Source organism: Bubalus bubalis, chromosome 9, assembly GCF_019923935.1.
Source record: "Bubalus bubalis isolate 160015118507 breed Murrah chromosome 9, NDDB_SH_1, whole genome shotgun sequence".
In the NCBI taxonomy this organism is placed as follows: domain Eukaryota; kingdom Metazoa; phylum Chordata; class Mammalia; order Artiodactyla; family Bovidae; genus Bubalus; species Bubalus bubalis.
In genome coordinates this window covers 98,348,285-98,368,293 of record NC_059165.1, presented here as the reverse complement: position 1 = coordinate 98,368,293, position 20,009 = coordinate 98,348,285, and the positions used below count along the sequence as shown (strand labels likewise).

The following is a 20,009-nucleotide window of genomic DNA, read 5'->3' as shown; positions in this document are numbered from 1 at the left end:
AATGGCTGTATCTGGGTTCTTAAATGATGTTAGGAATCTGTTTTTTTTTTTTTTTTTTTTTTTTCTCTTGGCTGTCCTCTGAGACAGTATCTCCTCACATTAGCAAAGACGGACCAGCAACTCTGTGATTTTAGTAAAAAAAAAAATGGGCCTATTTCTCTGTAAAACCAACAAAGGTTCCAGGGCTGGCTCTCATTGGTCCAATCTCCTCATAAGCCCATCACTAAAGTCAATAATTGTGTCAGGAGAGATGCTGTGCTCTCACTGGCCTGACCTAGGTTTTGTTTGTACCTAAAGTCCATGGTGAGATGAGTTCCATCTGGGCCACATGAACTGATGGATGGGGAAGTGGTTGCCTCCCCCCAAAAGAAATTTATGGGCTGGAACCAGGAGAAGGGGAAGGAGTGCTGGTCAGGGAGTATATTGACCACAGAGAATGGTGGCTATGACCTTGACTCTGTAGTATATCCACCTGGGTTCAAACCTCAGTTCTACCATTTACTCATTCTGTAACTTTGGGCTATTGAGCATTATTTATGAGCCTCAGTTTCTTCATTTGTAAAACGGGGATCGTAATTGTTCCTCTAATAGGGTTACTGGGAGAACTGAATGAGTTAATACAAGTTGTTATGGTATGCAATACTGTGTAACAAATAACTCCAAACTTAGTGGTGTAAAACAACTATTATTATCTTTCATGGTTCTGGACTTTCCCTGGGCTCAGCTGGGTGGCTCTCTATTCAACTTCAGATCGTGGATGGGACTGGAATCACATTCACACATCTGGTGGTTGGTACTGACCCTTGCCTTGAACCTTAGCTGGGGCTGTTAGCCAGAATAACTACACACGGTCCATCCCAGTGGCTTGGGCTTCCTCATAACAAGCCATTGGGTTCTACAGGTATGTGTCCCAAGAAAGAGAGTCATGTGGAATGTGGAAGTTGTCTCACTTTTGATTAGCAAGTTGTAGAAGTCAGTGTTGGAATTCCCTGGCTGTCCAGTGGTTAGGACTTGGCACTTTTACTGCCAGGGCCTGGGTTTGACCCCTGGCCAGGGAACTAAGATCCCAGAAGCCATGCAGTGTGGCAAAAAAAAAAAAAAAAAGTCACACAGTGTCACCTCTGCTTTCTATTCACTGAGTCACTAAAGACAGCTCTTATTTAAAAGGGAGGTGTTCTACACGCCTAATGGTAGGGATGTTAAATAAAATGCTTAGAAAATGCCTGGCATGTCATTAACACTCAATAAATGTAGACATCATCCATAATCACTGTTGTTGCTGATGTTTTATATATAATGCTATTGTGACAAAGAAAAGAAACAGGCATTTAAGGAAGAGGAATGAGGTATACCTTTGAAGGAATGCCAGCCAGGCCATGGGGAAGAGCATTTCAAGGAGGCCTGAGGGTTTCAGGTTCTGGGAACTCTCAGCTGCTCAGAAAGCCTGGAACAGAGCATGGACGTTGGGGTCAGAACATGGAAGGCCCCGAATGCTAGGTAAAGGCACTTGGACCAGTTAATGAGGGGTGTGAGAGTCACAGAAGGTTTAAGTGGGGGTGTGTGTGTGGGGAGGATGATCCATCCAACTGACACTCTTGCAGGCCACCAGCAAGCAAGCCAGGGGGAGGGTGAGATTGGAGGACCTTGGGACAGGAACTGAAAAGTGGGCAGAAGGGGATGAATGAGAGGGAATCAGAGGAAAAACCCACAAGGCTGTACTAAGGAGTGTGGGAACGACCATCTGAAACTTTCAAGAACTAAATGTTGTTGTCAACTTCAGTTTAAATAAAACCTTGGGGATCTTAGGCAGGTCTGATGTGGGAACCTGAACGCCACATTTCTTTTTTTTTTCTCCACTCACACATTTATTCTTTATTTTCCACCCAATTCCATCTTCTTTGTGATTCTCCTGGTTCTCTATCACGGTCTTAGGAAGGTTGCCTCAGTTCCAAACAGCTGGACTCCACATTTATAACTGCCCGGTGAACTTGATGCTGCTGGCCTTCCTCGTGGGACACAAGCTTCTCAAATTATGGTGCATGGGCTCTAGAGCTCACGGACTTCAGTTGTGATGCACGGGTCTTAGTTGCGGCATGTGGGATCTTAGTTCCCGTGACCAGGGATCAAACCCAAGCTCCCTGCATTGGTAGCGTGGAGTCTTATCCCCTGGATCACCAGGTAAGTCCTACTGCACTTTTGTTAGAAGAAATATTTGTGAGTTACAGCTTGACAGTAACCCCTAGTTTCTGCTCGTCACCAGCTGGGAGGAAAAAGGGTAACAGTTTCTCCTTCTTAAGTGAAGTCGCTCAGTCGTGTCCGACTTTTTGTGACCCCATGGACTGTAGCCTACCAGGCTCCTCTGTCCATGGGATTTTCCAGGCAATAGTATTGTAATGGATTGCCATTTCCTTCTCCAGTGGATCTTCCCAACCCAGGGATCGAACCCAGGTCTCCCACATTATAGACAGACGCTTTACCATCTGAGCCACCAGGGAAGTCTTTGTGAGTCCATGGAATTCTCCAGGCCAGAATACTGAAGTTGGGTAGTCATTCCCTTCTCCAGGGGATCTTCCCAACCCAGGGATCGAACCCAGGTCTCCCTCATTGCAGGTGGATTCTTCACCAGCTGAGCCACAAGAGAAGTCCAAGAATACTGGAGTGGGTAGCCTATCCCTTCTCCAGGGGATCTTCCCGATCTAGGAATTGAACCGTGGGCTCCTGCATTGCAGGTGGATTCTTTACCGATTGAGCTATCAAGGAAGCCATCAGAGGTCCAATGATTTCAAGATGAACTGTACTTCTAATAATTCTGAAAGGGAAGGAGGCAAGTCTGAGATACTCAACATTTATGGCATAGAAAAGGACAGAATTACAAATGGAATCAGGTTGGGACTTCCCTGGTGGTCCAGTGGTTAAGATCCTGTGCTTTCACTGCAGAGGGTGTGGGTTTGATCCTTGGTCAGGGAACTAAAATCCCACAAGCCTCGCAGGTGAATTAAAAACACACACACACACACAAATGGAATCAGGTTTTATATTTTGCAACAATAGTGATAGCCACAGGCAAAGGAGTAAATAGAAAGATGTCTTTAGGCAGAAAAACAGGGTGGTCACGGCTCTTCCCAAGGTCTGGCCTCATCACCTCTACTCTGGGGCCTTCTTGTCCTCTCATCTCAGGTCTCTGCGCTTGCCATTCCCACTGCCCTGAACAACCTTTGCACACATGTGTGCTTAGTCGCTCAGTCGGGTCCGACTCTTTGTGACCCCGTGGACTGTAGCCCACCAGGCTCCTCTGTTCTTGGGATTCTCCAGGCAAGAATACTGGAGTGGGTTGCCACTCCCTTCTCCAGGGGATCTTCCCAATCCAGGGATCGAACCCAGGTCTCCTGCATTGAGGGTGGATTCTTTACCACCTGTGCCACCAGAGAAGCCCAGAACCACTTTTACCCTTCTGTTATCTGTTTCATCCCTCTCACACTTCAGATCTCAGCCAGTCGGGTCTTCAGGCTCTAGGCAGGAGCTGGCCTCCCCATGTGCACTCCGGGAGCTCTCAGATCCTCAGTGGAGGCTTGTGACCGTGACTGGTCAGCCCTGGTTTCCCCATGTCCAGCACAGGACTCACAGCGTGCAGGGGTGTTCTCTGAAGAGCTGAATTACACCCAGCTACCCCCTAAAGTCATGCTTAAGCCCTAAGACTTGGTACCTCAGAATGTAAATATGTTTATAGATAAACCTTAAAAGAGGCAGTTAAGGGGCTTCCCTGCCAGTGGAAGGGTCCAGTGGTTAAGGTGGTCCAGTGGTTAAGAGTCCACCTGCCAGTGCAGGGGACACAGGTTCAATCCCTGCTTTGGGAAGATCCCACACACCATGAGGCAACTAAGCCCCTGCAACATAACTACTGAGCCAATGCTCCAGCACCCTCGAGCCACAACTGCTGAAGCTCGCATGTCCCAGAGCCCACGCTCTGCACCAAGAAATCCTGCACACTAGCTCTCCTGTGCAGCGGCAGACACAGTGCAGCCAAAAATAAAATAAACCAACAAATAAATTAAAAAAAAAAGAGAGAGACAGTTAAGGTAAACTGAAGTCCTATGAGTGGGCCCTAATTTCATATGACTGGAGTCCTTATAAGTAGAGATTAGGACACATACAGAGGGAGGGGATGACAGGGAAGAAGATGGCCATCTACAACTCAAGGAGAGAGATCTTAGAAGAAATCAACCCTGCCGATACTTTCATCCTGGATTCTGCCTCCAGAACTGTGAGAAAATTAATTTCTGTTGGTTAAGTGTCCCAGTGTAAGATACTTTCCTATGGCAGCCTTGGCTGACTAATAATACACACTCCATAAATAATACTCCCACAATGCCCTGATTTTTTTTTTTTTTTTTTTTTTTTGCCATTAGAGCACTTACTAAAAAGTGAAGAGCCGGGATTTTGCTGGTGGTCCACTGGCTAAGACTCCACACTCCCAATGCAGGAGGTCCGGGTATGACCCCTGGTCAGGGAACTAGATCCCACATGTCACAATCAAGAGTTCTCATGCTGGGACTCAAGATCCCACATGCTGGGACTTCCCTGGAGGTCTAGTGGTTAAGAATCCACCTTCCAATGCAGGGAATGTGAGTTCGATGCCTGGTCATGGCTTGTGGGGTCTCAGTTCCCCGACCAGGGGGAACTAAGATTCCACAGGCCATGGGGTAACTAAGCCCATGCACAGCTAGAGAAGCCCATGTGCTGTCAGATCCAGCACAGCCCTCCCAAAAAAGATCCCACACGCCGCAACACAGAATTGGCACAGCCAAATATTCTCTCCTTTTCTGCTAAAATCTCACTGTTCAGGAGTTCCCTGGTGGTCTAGTGGTTGGGAGTCGGTGCCTGCACTGCTGTGGCTTGGGTTCAATTGCTGGTCAGGGGACAGAGATCCCACAAGCCATGCAGCTAAAAAAAAACCAAACAAACCCAAAAAGGTGAAATTAAAAAAGAAAAAAGCGGATGAAATAAAATCCTACTGTTCGAGTCAAGGTGTGTGTCTGGGGATCAAGAGTTGGGGGAAGGGGCAGATAAGGTATCAGTATTTAATCCTTTACCCCAGATATTCCATTCCCCTTGCAACAGATTGCTTCAGGCACAGACGTGCCCTACTTTCAGCCAGGAAGAGAAAAGGTGGCTGCTTGTAGATGAGGCCTTTGAAGGTTGGGATGTGGTATCTTGAGCTGTGGCAGCCATCCTGGGATCATGGGAGGCAAAACCCGCCTACATTGGCAAAATAGAAGATGGACTAAAAGAACAATATCTTTGCAACTTCCCTGGTGGTCGACTGGTCAGAAATCTGCCTTCAAATGCAAGGCACATGGGTTCGATTCCTGGTCAGGAACTAGGATCCCACATACTGCACTCTAGGCCTGCACACTGCAGGTACTGAGCCCTTGTGCCACAGTGGGAGAAGCCTATGGGCCTCAATGAAGGACCCCACGTGTCACAACTAGGACCTGATGCAACAATATTTAAAAAAAAAAAAAAACCAGAAAAAACAAAGATAGGATTTAATGTTGAGCTCCTGACTTCCAAATTTCTCATGGAGTGAGATAAACTTGTCCTGGTGCTGGCGCGGCTGCGAGGGAAACTAATGCTCACTTACATTGTGGGAGTGCCACTGAGCACAAGCCTTCACAGAGGGACTCTGGATATATCTCTTCAAATTAGATAGTCCCTTTAACCCAGGAAACCTACCCCCGGAAATTTGTTCTTACAGACACAACAGTGTGAGAAGATGATGGCAAACCTGTCATTCCCTGCTGTACAAGTTTAACAGAAAGCCGGGACACGTATTCGAACTATCCTAAGATATATGTGGTAAAAAGAGCTTTGCCTGAACTTCCCTGGTCGTCCACTGGTTAAGGATTCAGCTGCCAATGTGGGGGACACTGGTCGATCCCTGGTGTGTGAAGATTCCACATGCCACAGGGCAACTGGGCCCGAGAGCTGCAACTACCGAAGTCCACGTGTCCTAGAGTCCGCGCTCCACAGCGAAAGAAGTCACTGCAGTGAGAAGCCCAAGCACCGCAACTAGAGAGCACCCTCTGATTGCCCCAACTAGAGAAAAGCATAGTAAGGAAGACGGCAGCAGCCAAAACATAAATAATAGACAATTTATTTTAAAAACAGCTATGCAGACTATCTAAGGTATACTTTGTTTTCATTTGTTTAAAAAACAGAACCTCAGTTACAATGTATCTGTGTATATACCTGTAACATGCCAGGATATCTCCAGAAGGGCCTAAGAGGCACCTACTATGGTCCGAATGTTTGTACAGCCTCCAAAAAACTCAGGCTGAAATCCTAACCCCCAAAGATGGTCTTAGGTGTAAGGAGGACACCTTACACCTTGGGAGGGGACAAGGTCACATGGGCGGAGCTCTCTCATGGGTGGGATTAGTGCCCTCATAAAAGGGACCCCACAGAGATTCCTCACCCCTTCACGTGAAGAACCCAGGGAGATGGCAGTCTGTGATCTGGATGAGGGCCTTCCCCAAAGCCAACTGGCTTGGTACCCTCATCTTGGACTTCCAGCCTCCAGAACTGTTAAATATAAGTAGCTATTGTTTATAGAGCGCCCAGCCTGTGGTATTTTGTTACAACAGGCCACAAAGGACTGAGACACCCCATTAAGTCGACCAGAGTGCTGGGGGGTAGTATGGAAGGGGAGCTTCTCAGTGTGGTATGTGGTGGGACCCTCAGTCACTTCAGGTGTGTCCAACTCCTTGTGACCTTATAGACTTTAGCCCACCAGGCTCCTCTGTCTACGGGATTCTCCAGGCAAGAACGCTGGAATGGGTTGCCATACCCTCTTCCAGGGGATCTTCCCAACCCAGGAATCAATCCATGTCTCTTATGTCGTCTTCGTTGGCCGGTGGGTTCTCTACCACTAGTGCCACCTGTGAAGCCCTTAGCTTCTCAGCATACTGGTTCCTAATTCTGCATCAAACAAATCTACTAGGCATTTAAAAAATCAAATTAAGTCAACCAATACCCATCCTGTTTAGGTTCCAGAAGTTAGTGACTGGGTCCAGATGCACACAGAACATACTTCTATCCCAAAGTAGAATCCCCACACTTAGCTTTCCTTCAAGAATTTTAATCACGAACTGAGGGGGGATGGGTGTTGGGGAGCAGGTAAACGGGGTCCAGGCTGGATCCTAGAGGACAGTGGCTGACTCCAGGCCCCGCTCCTGGAAGTACCGATGGGGGAGGCGGGGGCAGGTTTGGGGGCTTTCACTGAAGTAGGACTTGATCTTCCCAGGTCCCTCCGGATGCCCAGTCTCCGAGTCCTCCCTGTGGGAGAGAGGTGGTGACTCCAACTTCTGGGGGATTGGTCCTCCCAGGCAGGGCGGAGCCCTGGCCTCTTACCCTCGCTTCCAGACACCTACCACTTCACGTCTTCCGCCTCACTCTCCAGGATGCTCTGGGCTGTGCGCCAGCTGAAGCGGACAAACTGGGGGAAGCCGAACACAGGGTCCACATGGTTCCTCAACCAGGCTTTCGTCTTGGGATCTGGGGGCAGGGTAGGGTGGACAGTGGGAGAGCCCTGCCGTGATGTCCCAGCTTCTCAGCTTGGCATCTGAGGGCCCACCACCTCATCTCAGGCCTCTTCCTGAGTACCCGAGGAACCCATCACTGTCTGAGACATCTTCCTGTCTAGGGACCCTTGCACAGGCTGTTCCCACTGACCCTCTGCCTGAGAATAGGTGCTCAAGGTGAAGTTCAGGGAGACTGCCTCTGGGTCATCTCGCTTACCTCCCCAAAGACAACAGGCACTGAACCAGCATTTGTGGACCATTAGGTTAACACCCATTTTTCCCATGCAACCACCAACTCAGTGGGCTCAGGGAGGTCCCTGCTTGTCTTGCTCATGGCTAAATCCCCAGGGCTTGGCTCTGCAAGGCACATATGAGGTGCCCAGTAAGCAATGAACACCACCCAAACTGTGTTTGGCCTAGACTTGGTTTTCCTCCCTTTGGCCTCACCTAAGTCCAATCCCAGACTTGCTAGGTTGCCCCACCCAACTGCCAAAGGATTCCTGGTACCCAGCCACTGAATCATCGCCTCTGCCCTTATGTGTCTTCAGCAGAGTTTACTGGGGAAGGGCACAGTCATTTCCACCTTACAAACAGGGAGACTGAGCCTCCTAATGAAGAGAAACAATGAATTCAAGCTGGGATCATTGGACAGGAGCTGGTACCCCTCACTCCACCCCTTAGGTCCACCATGAGCCTCTGTGCTTCACTGGCGCGCTCCAGAGAGACAGCAGGGAGGGAGGGAGGGAGGGAGAAGGGAAGAGGGGCCTGCCAGCTGGAATACAGCGCTACCTCAGCCTCTTCTGCTGCAGAGCAGGCTGAGAGGAACAACTTAGAAAACCTCAGAAGCACGCCAAGCCCGCCTTGTTAGTTTACTGTGGCTGCCATCTGCTCACCATTAGGGTAGCCCGAGCCATAATCAGTGTCCAGGTCCTGCAGTTTCTCCACAAACTTCCAGTTCTTCACAGCCTGGTCTCGGGCCACCTGTGGGCAAAACAGGCACTTGGGATCTCCCACAGGCACCGTGAAGCAGCCACGCCTGCCTCCTTGCCCAGGGGGATGATGAGAGCTGGCCATGGCCAGTGGGGGCCTAACCTTGGCACAGATACTGGCAGCACTGACCACAGGGTAGAGAGCATCTGCCTTGGCCTTGACTGTCACCTCAATGCCAGGGAAACGCTGCTGCAATCGTTCCTGGTATGTCTCTGGGAGCCCCACGGTGTCCACAAACACCTGCCGTGGTGAGAGAAATGTACTCAGTCAACAAACACCCGGAAAAAACAACCGTGCCAATGGCCCAGCTTCATGGTCCTGGCATTTGCTGCTCCTACTGCCTGAAATATTCTTCTCTCAGCTCATGACCAGGCCCAGGCTGCATCCTTCTCTCAGGGGTCTCAGCTCAAACATCACCTCCCGAAGAGGCTTTCCCTGATCACACTATATCCATTCTACGTTTACTCAGCACCTCCTGCATGCCACGGGCTGCTCTAGGTGTTGGAGACACAGCAGCGAACATGCCAGAGTAGACACTCTGGAGGACCACAAACAGGAAAGAAGATAAATAATAAAAGATAGGGGAGATTGAGAAGAGGTTATAATTTTCAACAGTTTGGGGGTATTTTAGGAAAAGTCACTCTGAGGTGGTGACATCTGAATAAAGGTCTGAAGGAAATGAGGGAATGAGCCATGGGGAGATCTGAGAAAGAGTGTTCTAGGCAGAGGGAACAGCCAGTGCAAAGGTCCTGAGGCCGGACCATGCCAAGTACTCTGGACAGCAGTAGAGAATACATGGCTGGAACAGAAATGGGGTCAGAAAAGAAACAGGACAAAGGATCTCCATAGCTGTTATTATTCTCAAAACCACCTTTATTATTTGCTTACCAGTTGCCCATCTGTCTCCCCTGACTTGATCATGAACCCCTGAGGGTAGGGTCCTTGTCTGTCTGTTTCAGCACTGCATAGGCAGCTCCACATTCTTTGCATAGGCAAAGGTCCTTGTTTGTCTCCAAGGCACTGCACAGAGCCCTGGACCTGAGCCACCTCCTCAGCAAGGCCTCTCTTGTTACATTCCCTATCTCAAGTGTACTTGCCCTTCTGATTCTCTCAAAACAGTCTGTTCTTTGCCTCAAAGCACTGGCTGCAATGCCAACTTCTATTTCTCTCTGGTGATTTAATCTCATTTCTTCACTTGCCTGCGAGTTTTCTTAATTCCCACGGTGCTCAGAAAATTAAATGCCAAGATTTACATTCCAAAAATATAAACGACTGTCTGCTATGTGGGGAGCATGCAGTAGGGGAGGGGGCTGGGGGAGGATGGAGGCAAACATGTGGGTTTCGTTCTAGACATTGAACTGTTAGGATAGAGACAGAGATTAGATGGGGGTGAGGCTGGGGGCTCCACAATGGTCCTCAGTGGAGCACACATTTGGGGTAGAAGAAACAGTTGGGGGAACTTCCCTGGTAGTCCAGTGGTTAAGACTCCATGCTTCCAATGCAGGGGTGGGTGTGGGTTCAATCCCTGGTGGGGGAACTAAAATCCTACATGCCATGCAGTGTGGCCAAAAAAAAAAAGACAATACAATAAAATAAAAACAGTAGAACATCAGCAGCAGTAACACACGTTTCTGAGATATTCTAGGTATGTCTGATGCAGAGTCATCCACTGCACTTCTACACTCCTATTTTATCCTGAGATGATCAAACGGGGGCAATCCAACAGTTAGCTCACCTGCGCCACGTTCACACCCTGGTCCAACGCAAACTGCACTAGCCCAGTGGCTGTATCATGAGAGAGGGCGTTCAGGTTGTATTTCACCCTGTGGTGGTGGACAGAACCCAGTCAACTTCGTTCCAGCCACTCAGCCCTTCCAACCCACTCTGGTTGCCCCTCCTCCCGACCCCCTCCCCCACCCTCCGGGACCCCTCACCGCCCAAGCATGCTGGTAGAGATGAGGTTTGGAGACAGCACGTCCAGTGCCCAGCCCACAAAGTCCCCGTCCTCCTTCATTTTCGCAAAAAGCCTGTCCCGCTCGCTCTCCGACAGGGTCTTTGAGTCTGGGAGGAGGGTTGGGAGATAAGGGGAGGGGCTGGTTCCCCCAGTTCCTGCTTTCCCCCTCCAGTCTGCACCCACCCGTGCCAATGCCCAGGAACCCCTCCCTAGACGCACCCCACTGCTCACCTGCCACTTTCAGGGCCTCCAGATCCTCCAGGCGGGACAGGGGACAATAGCAGATAGCATAGACCATGGGGCCTGGGGAAGAGGGAGTCCAGTGAGCCCTTGAAAGCCGCCACCTCTATTCCATCATCACCGCTTTTTTTTCGGTGCCATCACCAATGCCATCGCCATCACCACTATCACCCCCCTCCTCGAGTCTGGTGCAACCCCAGCTCCGGTTCCACTGCAACTTGCATCCCCCATATCATGCCCTTCCCCCACCCGGCCCTGGGGGCGCACCCAGCACCGGGCCCCGGCCCGCTTCATCGACGCCCAGGACGCAGGGCTCTTTGAGGCACACAGGAGGCACAGGCGAACTCAGGCGACAGCGGCCCGTATTGTCTCTTTCCAGCTCGCTGAGATCCATGCCGCCTCGGCCGCCGCCACCAGCCGTAGTAGCGAAGTCTGCAAGGAAAGGTCTCCCCGCGCGTTTTCCGCGGGCTCCACAACAGTGCCAGCTCTCGACCTATCGGCACGCAGGACACGCCCCCAACGCGCCAGCCGCCGTTGACGTTTGCGCAGCCTTTGCCGACGCCGCTGCCGTGCGGCTTCCTGGGAATTGTAGTTTCCGAGGCTGACAAGCGAGCTCCGCGTTTGGGGAACCGAGTGGGCGGTGTCACTTTCCAAGCTCCGCCCCCGTGTCTCTGGAGCTCCTCCCGCCGCGGCTAGTGGGCAGACAAGGGGAAATTGAGGGGGAGCCTTGAAGGACTCGACCTCATCAAAGCTTGTGCTGTACTTAGTCGCTCAGTCGTATCCGACTCTTTGCGACCCCTTGGATTGTAGGCTCTTCTGTCCATGGGATTCTCCAGGCAAGAATACTGGAGTGGGTTGCCACGCCCTCCTCCAGGGGATCTTCCCAACCCAGGGATCGAACCCAGGGATCGAACCCAGGTCTCCCGCATTGCGGGAGGATTCTTTACCTTCTGAGCCACCTGGGAAGACCCGTCAAAGCCTAGAAGGTCAAATACCACTAGACTCCGAGAATTCAGTGTCCGCATCACTGAGTTCCCGGCCTCCATCTGGTTTCAGGCCCTCCTGTGTTCGAGGTACCTGCAGCGCCCCACAGTCTAAGCCCCCTATACTAGGTATTCTGGCTCCCACTGGACTCAAACCTTCGGACTTGGAACCCCCAACTCCCTCGTAGCTCACCGGAAGCGCCTCCCCCTTACCCCCGCCCGGTTGGTATTCTCTCTTTCGGGCTAAGCCTCCTCTACCCCTGAACAGAGATCCCAGACTTCTCCAGAATCCGGCTTAGAGTCTTCGTCCATCACGCAGGCTCCCTCCCCCTGCCAAACTCAGGCTTCAAGCCCCCGCCCCCTCCTCTGCTCTTTCCCCTCTTTTTCTCACGTCTTAGCGAGGAGCACGCCTCCTAGATTTGTTCCAACGAACGCATCTCTTTCTATTTTCTGCTTTCATCAGGGCTCACGCCCTCAGCTTGTGGGTTTCTGTTCCTCCATCTCCGTTTTCCCCTCCCCACCCCCACCGTCTATCTTCCTTTCTCCTCGGATATCAGCGGGGCTCACATCTCCTAACTCAGCTCTCCTTTCTCACGCTCTGCTCAAGCCCCAGATTTAGTGTTCCTTTTCCCCATGCCCGCCTCGTACCCGAGTCCCCACGTCCAGCCCTTCCTCTCTCCCCTCCCACCCTGGGGACTCAGGGCCCCGGACAAGCCAGCCCGCAGGGGGTGGAGTGCGGGGGTGAGGGGGGCGCCTCCTCCACGTCCGCTGCTCACCCGGCCTCAGAGCCTCCAGTCGCAGTCGTTCGGCTCGCAGGATGAACAATCCCGTTGCCGGCAGGGTCGCACCTGCACCAGATTCTCGCGGTCCATGAACACCGGGCCCGGCGACGTGCCCACAACCTCGCGGCTGCGCTCCTGCTTGCCCAGGTCGCAGAAACAGCGCCACTTTCCCCAAGGGCCAAGGACAGAGTCTTCCAATTCTAGGGATGGAGGGCCAGGTAGAGGGGGAACCTATATCCCCCCATTCTAAGAGGGGCGGAGGAGAAAGATACTAACAAATAACAGTTCCAGACTCCGGGAGATGGTGAAGAAAAGGGAAGCCTGGCGTACTGCAGCCCATGGGTTCGCAAGGAGTCGGACACGAATGAACGACTGAACAACAGCATATATGCTCAGCTGTGTTTCTCTGCCACCTATCCCGACACAGATGATCTCTAATCTTCCCATTAGTCGCAGGTGGGGAAACTGAGACCTAAGAAGAGCAATCCACCTTTCCAAGCTCACACATCTGGTGAGTGGCCCAGAGGGCCTGCAAAATGACACTTCCCATCTGTGCCTGCCTGTCCATTTGGGGGTGTGGTACAACACACTTGGTAGCCACCGTCTGAAGGTGACTCCTCTCTACAAGGGTGTGATCACAAGCCGGTCCAACAAGTCCAGTGTCACCTGACCAGCGGTGTTACCAGGTGGTAAATTAAAGGACATAATTAGCATAATGAAGGAACTTAAAGCCCCTGGCTATGCAAGGAATACAAAAACAATTATCTTGACCACTTTTAAAGCAGCTACATTTATCAGACGCCCTTTACAACTGTTCTTTTACAGACTTCCCTACGGCCCTAGTTGACAAGTCTTAGCTCAAGTGTGGGGCTCAGAAAGTCCTGACACCTCATGCCCTCATCAAGCCTCTGCCAGACAACACTGGCCTCTTTCCATTTGTCTTTCCATCTTGGCACTTGCTGTTCCGACTCACTGGCGCGCTCCTCCCTTAAATCTTCGCATTTGGAGCTTTTTGCTTGTTATTCCGGCTGCATTGGTTACCTATTTTCAGCCAGGAGGCCTTCTCTGACTTTAGAAGTTTACATGCGCCCTGCCTTCTCTATCTCCGCCTTTCTCAGCACTTATCCATGAATTTATGGACACGTCTGCGTTGGTATTTATTGCCTGTCCACTCCCCTCTCCCCGTGTATACTGCTTAAATACATTATCTTAATTTACAGATGAGAAAACTAAGCCAAAGTAACCAGCCCAAGAGGTACCCCCAGGGCTCAGCAAGGCAGAAATTTGAAGTCCCTGGAGGAGGGTCTATCTGCAGCCAGATGGTGAAGTGGGGGCAAATGAGGCCCCTTTCTGCACTGTCATTTCCGTGGCCTGCAGTTACCTTTCTCCTGATGCTGCAGCCGCAGCTGCTCCCAGGTGTCCCCTTCGCCCTGCTGGCCGAAGTACTGGTAGTCGGGGGAGACCTGGGCAGGGGTCACCAGCAGCAGGAGCATCAGAGACGGCAGTAGCAGTGCCGCCCGGCTCCGGGCCATGCCGGACTCCAACCGACCCCGGCGCGCTCCAAAGAGGAGGCCCCGCGCATCACCCCCCGCGGTCGGGTGCAGTGGTCTGGGCCGGAGACTGCGCGTCTCCCCCCGCCACTCGCGGGCGCGTGGTCGCGGCCGGCTCCGCTTCCCCTCCCCTGCGCTTCTTGCAGTGGACCCGACCGCTCCGTAAGTCCGCCCACCTCCCCGCGCCCTAGGCGTCATGGTTCGGGCCGACTATAAAAGGCGCCGCTGGCCTGGGCTCCTGGCCCTGCGAAATCAAGTTCGTGCATCCGAGAGTCCCTGCGTCCCGCCCTTACCCACGCAGGTATGGATACCGGGAGTGCATCGGGCTGCGGGGTGGGCCCCCTTGGAGCAGCTCAGGCCCAATCCAGACCTCAGCGCCAGCCGCCTTTGTTTTCCGCCCGCCGTAGCGGCAGCCTTTGTCTTTGTGGGAGTGGGGGTGGGAGTGGGGGTGGGGGTGGGGGTGGGGGGCGGGAAACCGAGGCCAGAACCTTGCAGTAGCTGCCGCATCCCATGCTCCCCCTCCCCAACTCTTGACGTCTCCTGGGCGGGTGGGCTTGCGCGATCGCGCTACGGCCGACACGCTAACTGGGGACCGGGCGGCAGCAGCCCGGCCGCCCTGGCTGTCCAGGTGGGCGGATCTCCTAAAAGTCTCCCGGCCGCGCCGACCTGGTCCCGGAGAGGGTGCGGGGCAGGGCTGCAAGTGTCTCCGCCGCCCTGACTCGGTAATACGGCCGTTTATGCAGCGTGACCTTGGGAAGTGAAGACAAAGGGTCGTCCTGGGCGCACTGACCCGGTGTGGGTGGGGCCGGGGGGGGTCTCAGCTTTCAGTCATGGCCTGCGTCTGCAAGGCGTACGTCGGAAAGCCCGCCCCGGAATTCCAGGCCACCGCGGTGGTGGATGGCGCCTTCAAGGAGGTGAAACTTGCCGACTACAAAGGTGAGGGCCTAGATGGGGGCCGCGGTGGGGGCGGGGCACAGGCCTTAGAGGGCCCGAGCCCCAACTCCTCGTCTCTTCCCACCCCTTTCCCCAGGGAAGTACGTGGTCCTCTTTTTCTACCCGCTGGACTTTACCTTTGTGTGCCCCACGGAGATCGTAGCTTTCAGCGACCGTGCTGCGGAGTTCCACAAGCTGAACTGCGAGGTGCTGGGCGTCTCGGTCGACTCTCAGTTCACCCACCTGGCTTGGTAGGAATGGAGATCACCAGCAAGGAGGGAGGGTACAGCTAAACCTACACCTCTCTAGGGCCCCAGCTGTGTGTTGTCCTGGTCAATGGGCAACCTCTGCGTATCCCTTTCCCAGCAAGAAAATAATGGAGAGAGTGAGTCCCAAGTCCTTCACGATGATGACAGTAATTAGCCTTTGAAAAGTAGTTTCTGTGGCATAGGGAGTTGATAAATGTTTTATCTCAGGGCAATGCAGTCTCCCTCCCAAGAACTATTTGAGCCAGGTGGAAACTGCAGTTTAAGAGTTCGAAAGAGGAGGATGAGGACTTCAGGGCAGGTTCTCTGCCTCCCGTTGCTGCTGCACACGTGAAGTCACTTTGCTAGAGTATTAGCTTAGTCTTCCCAGCTGTGGGAAGCAGCCTCTGCACCCACTTCAGGGTGGGGTGGGCGGGGCTCCCTGGGACTTGCTTTCAGGCCGCTTATCTCTCACCTCCAGCACCCCATTCTCCAGCCCTTATCACACCCAGGCCCTTATCACAGAGTAAGGACCCTGCTGCACCAGCCATCCTGAGGTCCCAACCTTCTCTCCCCCACCCCCAGGATCAACACTCCCCGGAAAGAGGGAGGCTTGGGCCCGCTGAACATCCCCCTACTGGCTGATGTAACCAGAAAGTTGTCCAGTGATTATGGCGTGCTGAAGGAAGATGAGGGGATCGCCTACAGGTACTGTGGGAACCTCGGGAAGCCACCATCCTCAGGGTGAGGGGACCACTCTCACCCTGCGGTTAGCAGGGAGTCTGTGCTCCCTCCCCGGGTCCTGACAGTGGGAGTCCCAGCTCCTCACTGTGAACTCCAATATCTCAGGGGCCTCTTTGTCATCGACGGCAAGGGTGTCCTTCGCCAGGTCACCATCAATGACTTGCCTGTGGGACGCTCCGTGGATGAGGCTCTGAGGCTGGTCCAGGCTTTCCAGTACACAGATGAGCATGGGGAAGGTGAGCAGACACACCCAGTCACGTGTGTCCACACGTGGGTACATACGCAGCCCCTGTGTCATGCACACATATGTTCACGGCCTGCTCTATCGCTTGTGTGGAGTGGATGTGAGGCCCCAGAGAAGATTCAGCTCAAGGTCTGCAAGAAATTTCTAGTCCGGTGGGGGAGATACTACCCCAATATAAGGGCAGACAACTGGGGAGGTAATAGAACTCCATAGAAGATATTTGAGAAGGCCTGTACCAAGGCAGGCTTGAATGTTAATTGGATGAGAGTTATCTTCTCCTGTGAAGGCCACTGGCCCTTGAAGTCCACTGGGACGGGGGCTAAGAGAGAAAGATGTGATTAAAGGAGTCGGAAAGAAATTAAAATGTCAGCCAGGGAATTCGCTGGCTGTCCAGTGGTTTCCAAACTTTTACTGCTAAGGGCCCAAGTTCAGTCCCTGATCAGGGAACTAAGATTTCATAAGCCACACGGCATGGCCAAAAAATAAAATAGGGACTTACTGGCAGTCCAGTGGTTGAAACTTCCACTACAAGGGACACAGGTTCAATCCCTGGTCGGAAAACTAAGATCCCACATACCTTGAGACACAGCCCCCCCACCCCCCCCAAATGTCAGACAATCCTGCAGCTGAGCGTGGAGGGCTTCTTTCATCATGTGGCATGGTCTTAGGCCTGGAGCACTTGGCTCTAGGCTTTTTCTTCTGCAACTCATGCTCTCACACCTCTTTTTGTCCCCTCACTACCACTCTCCCTTGAATATGCACTCTAGCCTCACCTGTGCATCCCTGTTTTCCACAGTCTGCCCTGCCGGCTGGACACCAGGCAGTGACACAATCAAGCCCAATGTGGACGACAGCAAGGAATATTTCTCCAAACACAACTAGGCTGGCAGATGGTGGCAAGCCTGGGCTCTTGGCCCACCTCTGTGCCCCTACCTGTGTGTCCTGTACTGACCCAGGAAATGCCAGACCTGCTCCTTCAGACTCCACAGTCCATGACCACAGAGGGTTAGGTCAAGTCCTTCTCAAGCTCCCAGCTGCGAGCTGGTGAATGGTGACCCCCTCCTTGGAGCCCACATAACTGGGAACAGGCCTATAGGTGACTAATAAAGTATTAGGGACAGATCTAAGTCTTGTGTTTTGTGTGCTTTGTCCTGGTATGGTACCGCCCGCAGCCGCCTTCTCCAGGCTATGGCCTGGGAAACTGACAGTCTGGTTACCAATCTCCACCACAAGGTGGCAGCCTTGCCTCATACTGCTTTCTCCGTGGCCTGAAGAGGGAGGTGGTTGGCGCTGTTGTCCCTTGCAGGGAGCAAGTCCCAGGCTGCCTTACTACCTGAAACCTGGCCAGGCAGAGCAGCGCCACACCTGAACAGCAGCCAGCCTGAGTTAAAAAGCTGCTTAGGAGCTGTGGTCTAACCTGGGTCTTTTCAACAGCAAAACGGGAATATAAAGACCAGTGGGAATGAAGACAATGCAGGTTAAAAAAGGTAAGTATGTGAAGATCAGGACTCTATTAATGGTTACTAGGACCAGGTTCCTGGGACTGGAAGAAGGTGGGGACCCAATCCTGAAAGTAGAACCAAGAGTGGGAGCTTGAGGTACATGCATAGTTCCTGCTGCAAGTTCTGTACCACCAGAGCTTGGAAAGTCTATGTCCTGCCCCTGAAATGGAAGGGTGAGGGTTAGACGAGAAGGCAGGTGTTAGGAGCAACACAGTGTTCTAAGGTGCAAAGTTTGATGCTGTACTTTTTCAGGCAAGTGGTGTTTCCATTCTTAGCCCTCATTTCCTTCCACAGGACTGACATGCTCATTTAATCCATAGGCCCATTATTAAATTAAGCTTCCCTAGTGGCTTAATAAAGAATTTCCCTACAATGCAGGAGTCGCAGGTTCAATCCCTGAGTCAAGAAGATCCCCTGGAGGAGGAAATGGCACCCCACTCCAGTATTCCTGGCCTGGAAAATCCCATGGATGGAGGAGCCTGGCAGGCTACAGTCCATGGGGTCACTTAAGAGTCAGACACAGCTTAGTGACTAAATCACCATTAGTACTCCAGCCTAATGCCCTCCAAAGTCACTCATCTCAGCCTTGGAGTTTTTATTCTATTGTTTTTAAATTTTTAAAATTATTTTGACTGCAGTAGGCCTTCATTGCTGAGAATTGGCTTTCTCTAGTCACAGTGAGTGGGGGCTCTAGCTGCAGTGCATGGGCTTCTCTTCTGAAGCAGGGCCCTCGAGCACTGGCTTCAGTAGTTGTGGCATACCACACTGGCTTAGTTGCTCCGCGTGTGGAATCTTCCCAAACCAGGAATCAAACTCGAGTCTCCTGCACCAGCAGGCGGATTCTTGGCCACTGGACCACAAGGGAAGTCCTCGGCCTTGGAATTTTATCTATACTCCTCCACAAGGCCCTACGTGGTCTTCCCTGACCTCATCTCCACCTCCGTGGGTTCACTCCATTGAAGCACAGTGGCTTCTTGGTGTTCTTTAACAGGCTGATCTTGTTCTGGCCACAGAAACGTTGCATATACTATTCTTTCTGGCAGAACTCTGTTACTCAGGATTTTCTCAGGGGTCAGCTGAAAAATCGCCTCATTAAAGTTCCGTGTTCCCAATTCATTCTCCAAAGCAGCTCACCTCCCCTGCTCCATCACGACCAGTTTTTTTTTTTTTTTTTTTTCCTCTTCCTGGCACTAAGCACCATCTCCAAATCATGTTTGCTTGTTTATTGTCTGTCTGCCCTGGTCCAGCTAGTGACTCCAGGACCGGGTCGTTCAGTATTTTATAAACAAATTAATGAAGCGTCTGTTCTACCGCACCTAGGCCCTGTGGCCTGGTTTCTCAGTCTGTGTTCTTCTCTGCTGTTCTGGGGGCTTCCAGCTCCGAAGCCTGCCAGATCCCCATCGGGGCTCGCCAGCCGCCCTCCCACCCGTCCTAGCTGCGGGGGAGGCAGCCCCGTGCGAGGGCGGCGGCGTCGCCCGGCGGCCGGAGCAGCCGCCCCGGCAGGACCAGACCTGGCAGTGGCCCCGCTCCCGGCCTGGCACCCGGGAGGGGAAACTGGCAGGCGGGCACCGCCCTTCCTGGCGGGGGTGGGGAGGGGATCGCGGTGGCAACGACGCGCAGGCAACTGCATCCCCCCGCCCGGGTCAGGTCAAACGCAGCGGGCGTGGGCTGGGCAGGACCCAGGGGCCAGCCCGATGGGGGAAACTCTGGGGTGGCTCCTGGGGCTCTGGAGCGCGGCCCGCCCACAGCGGACGCTCTGGACCCAGGCCTGGGGCTTTCCGGGCCTCGGTAGCCGCCAGCCTGGGAAAATCCCGGCCCCCTTCCCGGCGCCGCAGCCCTGCCGGGCAGAGCGGGGGAGGGGATTCCCGGAATCTGCCCGGAGACCGCTGTCGCGTCACTGGGCAGAATCAGCCCATGTTTGGACTGCGCTTCCGCAGCGTCAGCGGGGAAAGCCCCGGCGCGCGCGGCTGGGCGGTGCCGCGCCTGCGCGCTGAGCGTTTCGCTCCAGGCATCCTGTCCCAAGGCGCTGGGGGTGGGGTGGGGCGGGGGGTGGCTGGACTGTGTACACGCCCTGGACCTTCCAATCCGGGAGATCAGGAGACGCGAGAAGGGTTGGACACCCGGGCTGAGGGCGCAAGATGCCTGAACAGAACTGGCAAGGTTGACACAGTTACAGGAGCAAGCCACAAACAGCCGTGGGGTGGGGGCTGCCCAGTACTCCCCTCCCTCCGCCCGCCCGGCTTGAAAAAAAGACAACAGAAA

General features: G+C 53.1%; 3 protein-coding genes across 4 annotated transcripts; 1 reads left to right on the top strand and 2 right to left on the bottom strand.

Annotated features, from left to right (window-relative positions):
- Positions 1–7,122: 7,122 nt before the first annotated feature.
- Positions 7,123–11,432, bottom strand: RNASEH2A (ribonuclease H2 subunit A). Its single transcript, XM_006041571.4, has 8 exons — positions 11,032–11,432; positions 10,756–10,827; positions 10,505–10,631; positions 10,306–10,393; positions 8,673–8,810; positions 8,474–8,561; positions 7,431–7,554; positions 7,123–7,335 (listed from the first exon to the last, which is right to left on the bottom strand). The coding sequence occupies exons 1-8, from the start codon at positions 11,156–11,158 to the stop codon at positions 7,200–7,202; spliced, it is 900 nt and encodes a 299-aa protein (XP_006041633.1). The 5' UTR covers positions 11,159–11,432; the 3' UTR covers positions 7,123–7,199.
- On the bottom strand, positions 10,559–14,277 carry THSD8 (thrombospondin type 1 domain containing 8). 2 transcript variants are annotated; one of them, XR_006553536.2, is made up of 4 exons: positions 13,911–14,277; positions 12,524–12,729; positions 10,756–10,827; positions 10,559–10,631 (listed from the first exon to the last, which is right to left on the bottom strand). XR_006553536.2 is itself a non-coding variant. In XM_044948191.2 (3 exons), the coding sequence occupies exons 1-2, from the start codon at positions 14,275–14,277 to the stop codon at positions 12,530–12,532; spliced, it is 567 nt and encodes a 188-aa protein (XP_044804126.1). In that variant the 3' UTR covers positions 11,227–11,456; positions 12,524–12,529. The 2 variants fall into 2 exon arrangements, 1 of the variants encoding a protein (XP_044804126.1); XM_044948191.2 differs by lacking the exons at positions 10,559–10,631; positions 10,756–10,827 and adding an exon at positions 11,227–11,456.
- On the top strand, positions 14,247–17,372 carry PRDX2 (peroxiredoxin 2). Its single transcript, XM_006041572.4, has 6 exons — positions 14,247–14,380; positions 14,901–15,015; positions 15,110–15,263; positions 15,843–15,965; positions 16,107–16,237; positions 17,042–17,372. The coding sequence occupies exons 1-6, from the start codon at positions 14,276–14,278 to the stop codon at positions 17,125–17,127; spliced, it is 714 nt and encodes a 237-aa protein (XP_006041634.4). The 5' UTR covers positions 14,247–14,275; the 3' UTR covers positions 17,128–17,372.
- Positions 17,373–20,009: the final 2,637 nt, after the last annotated feature.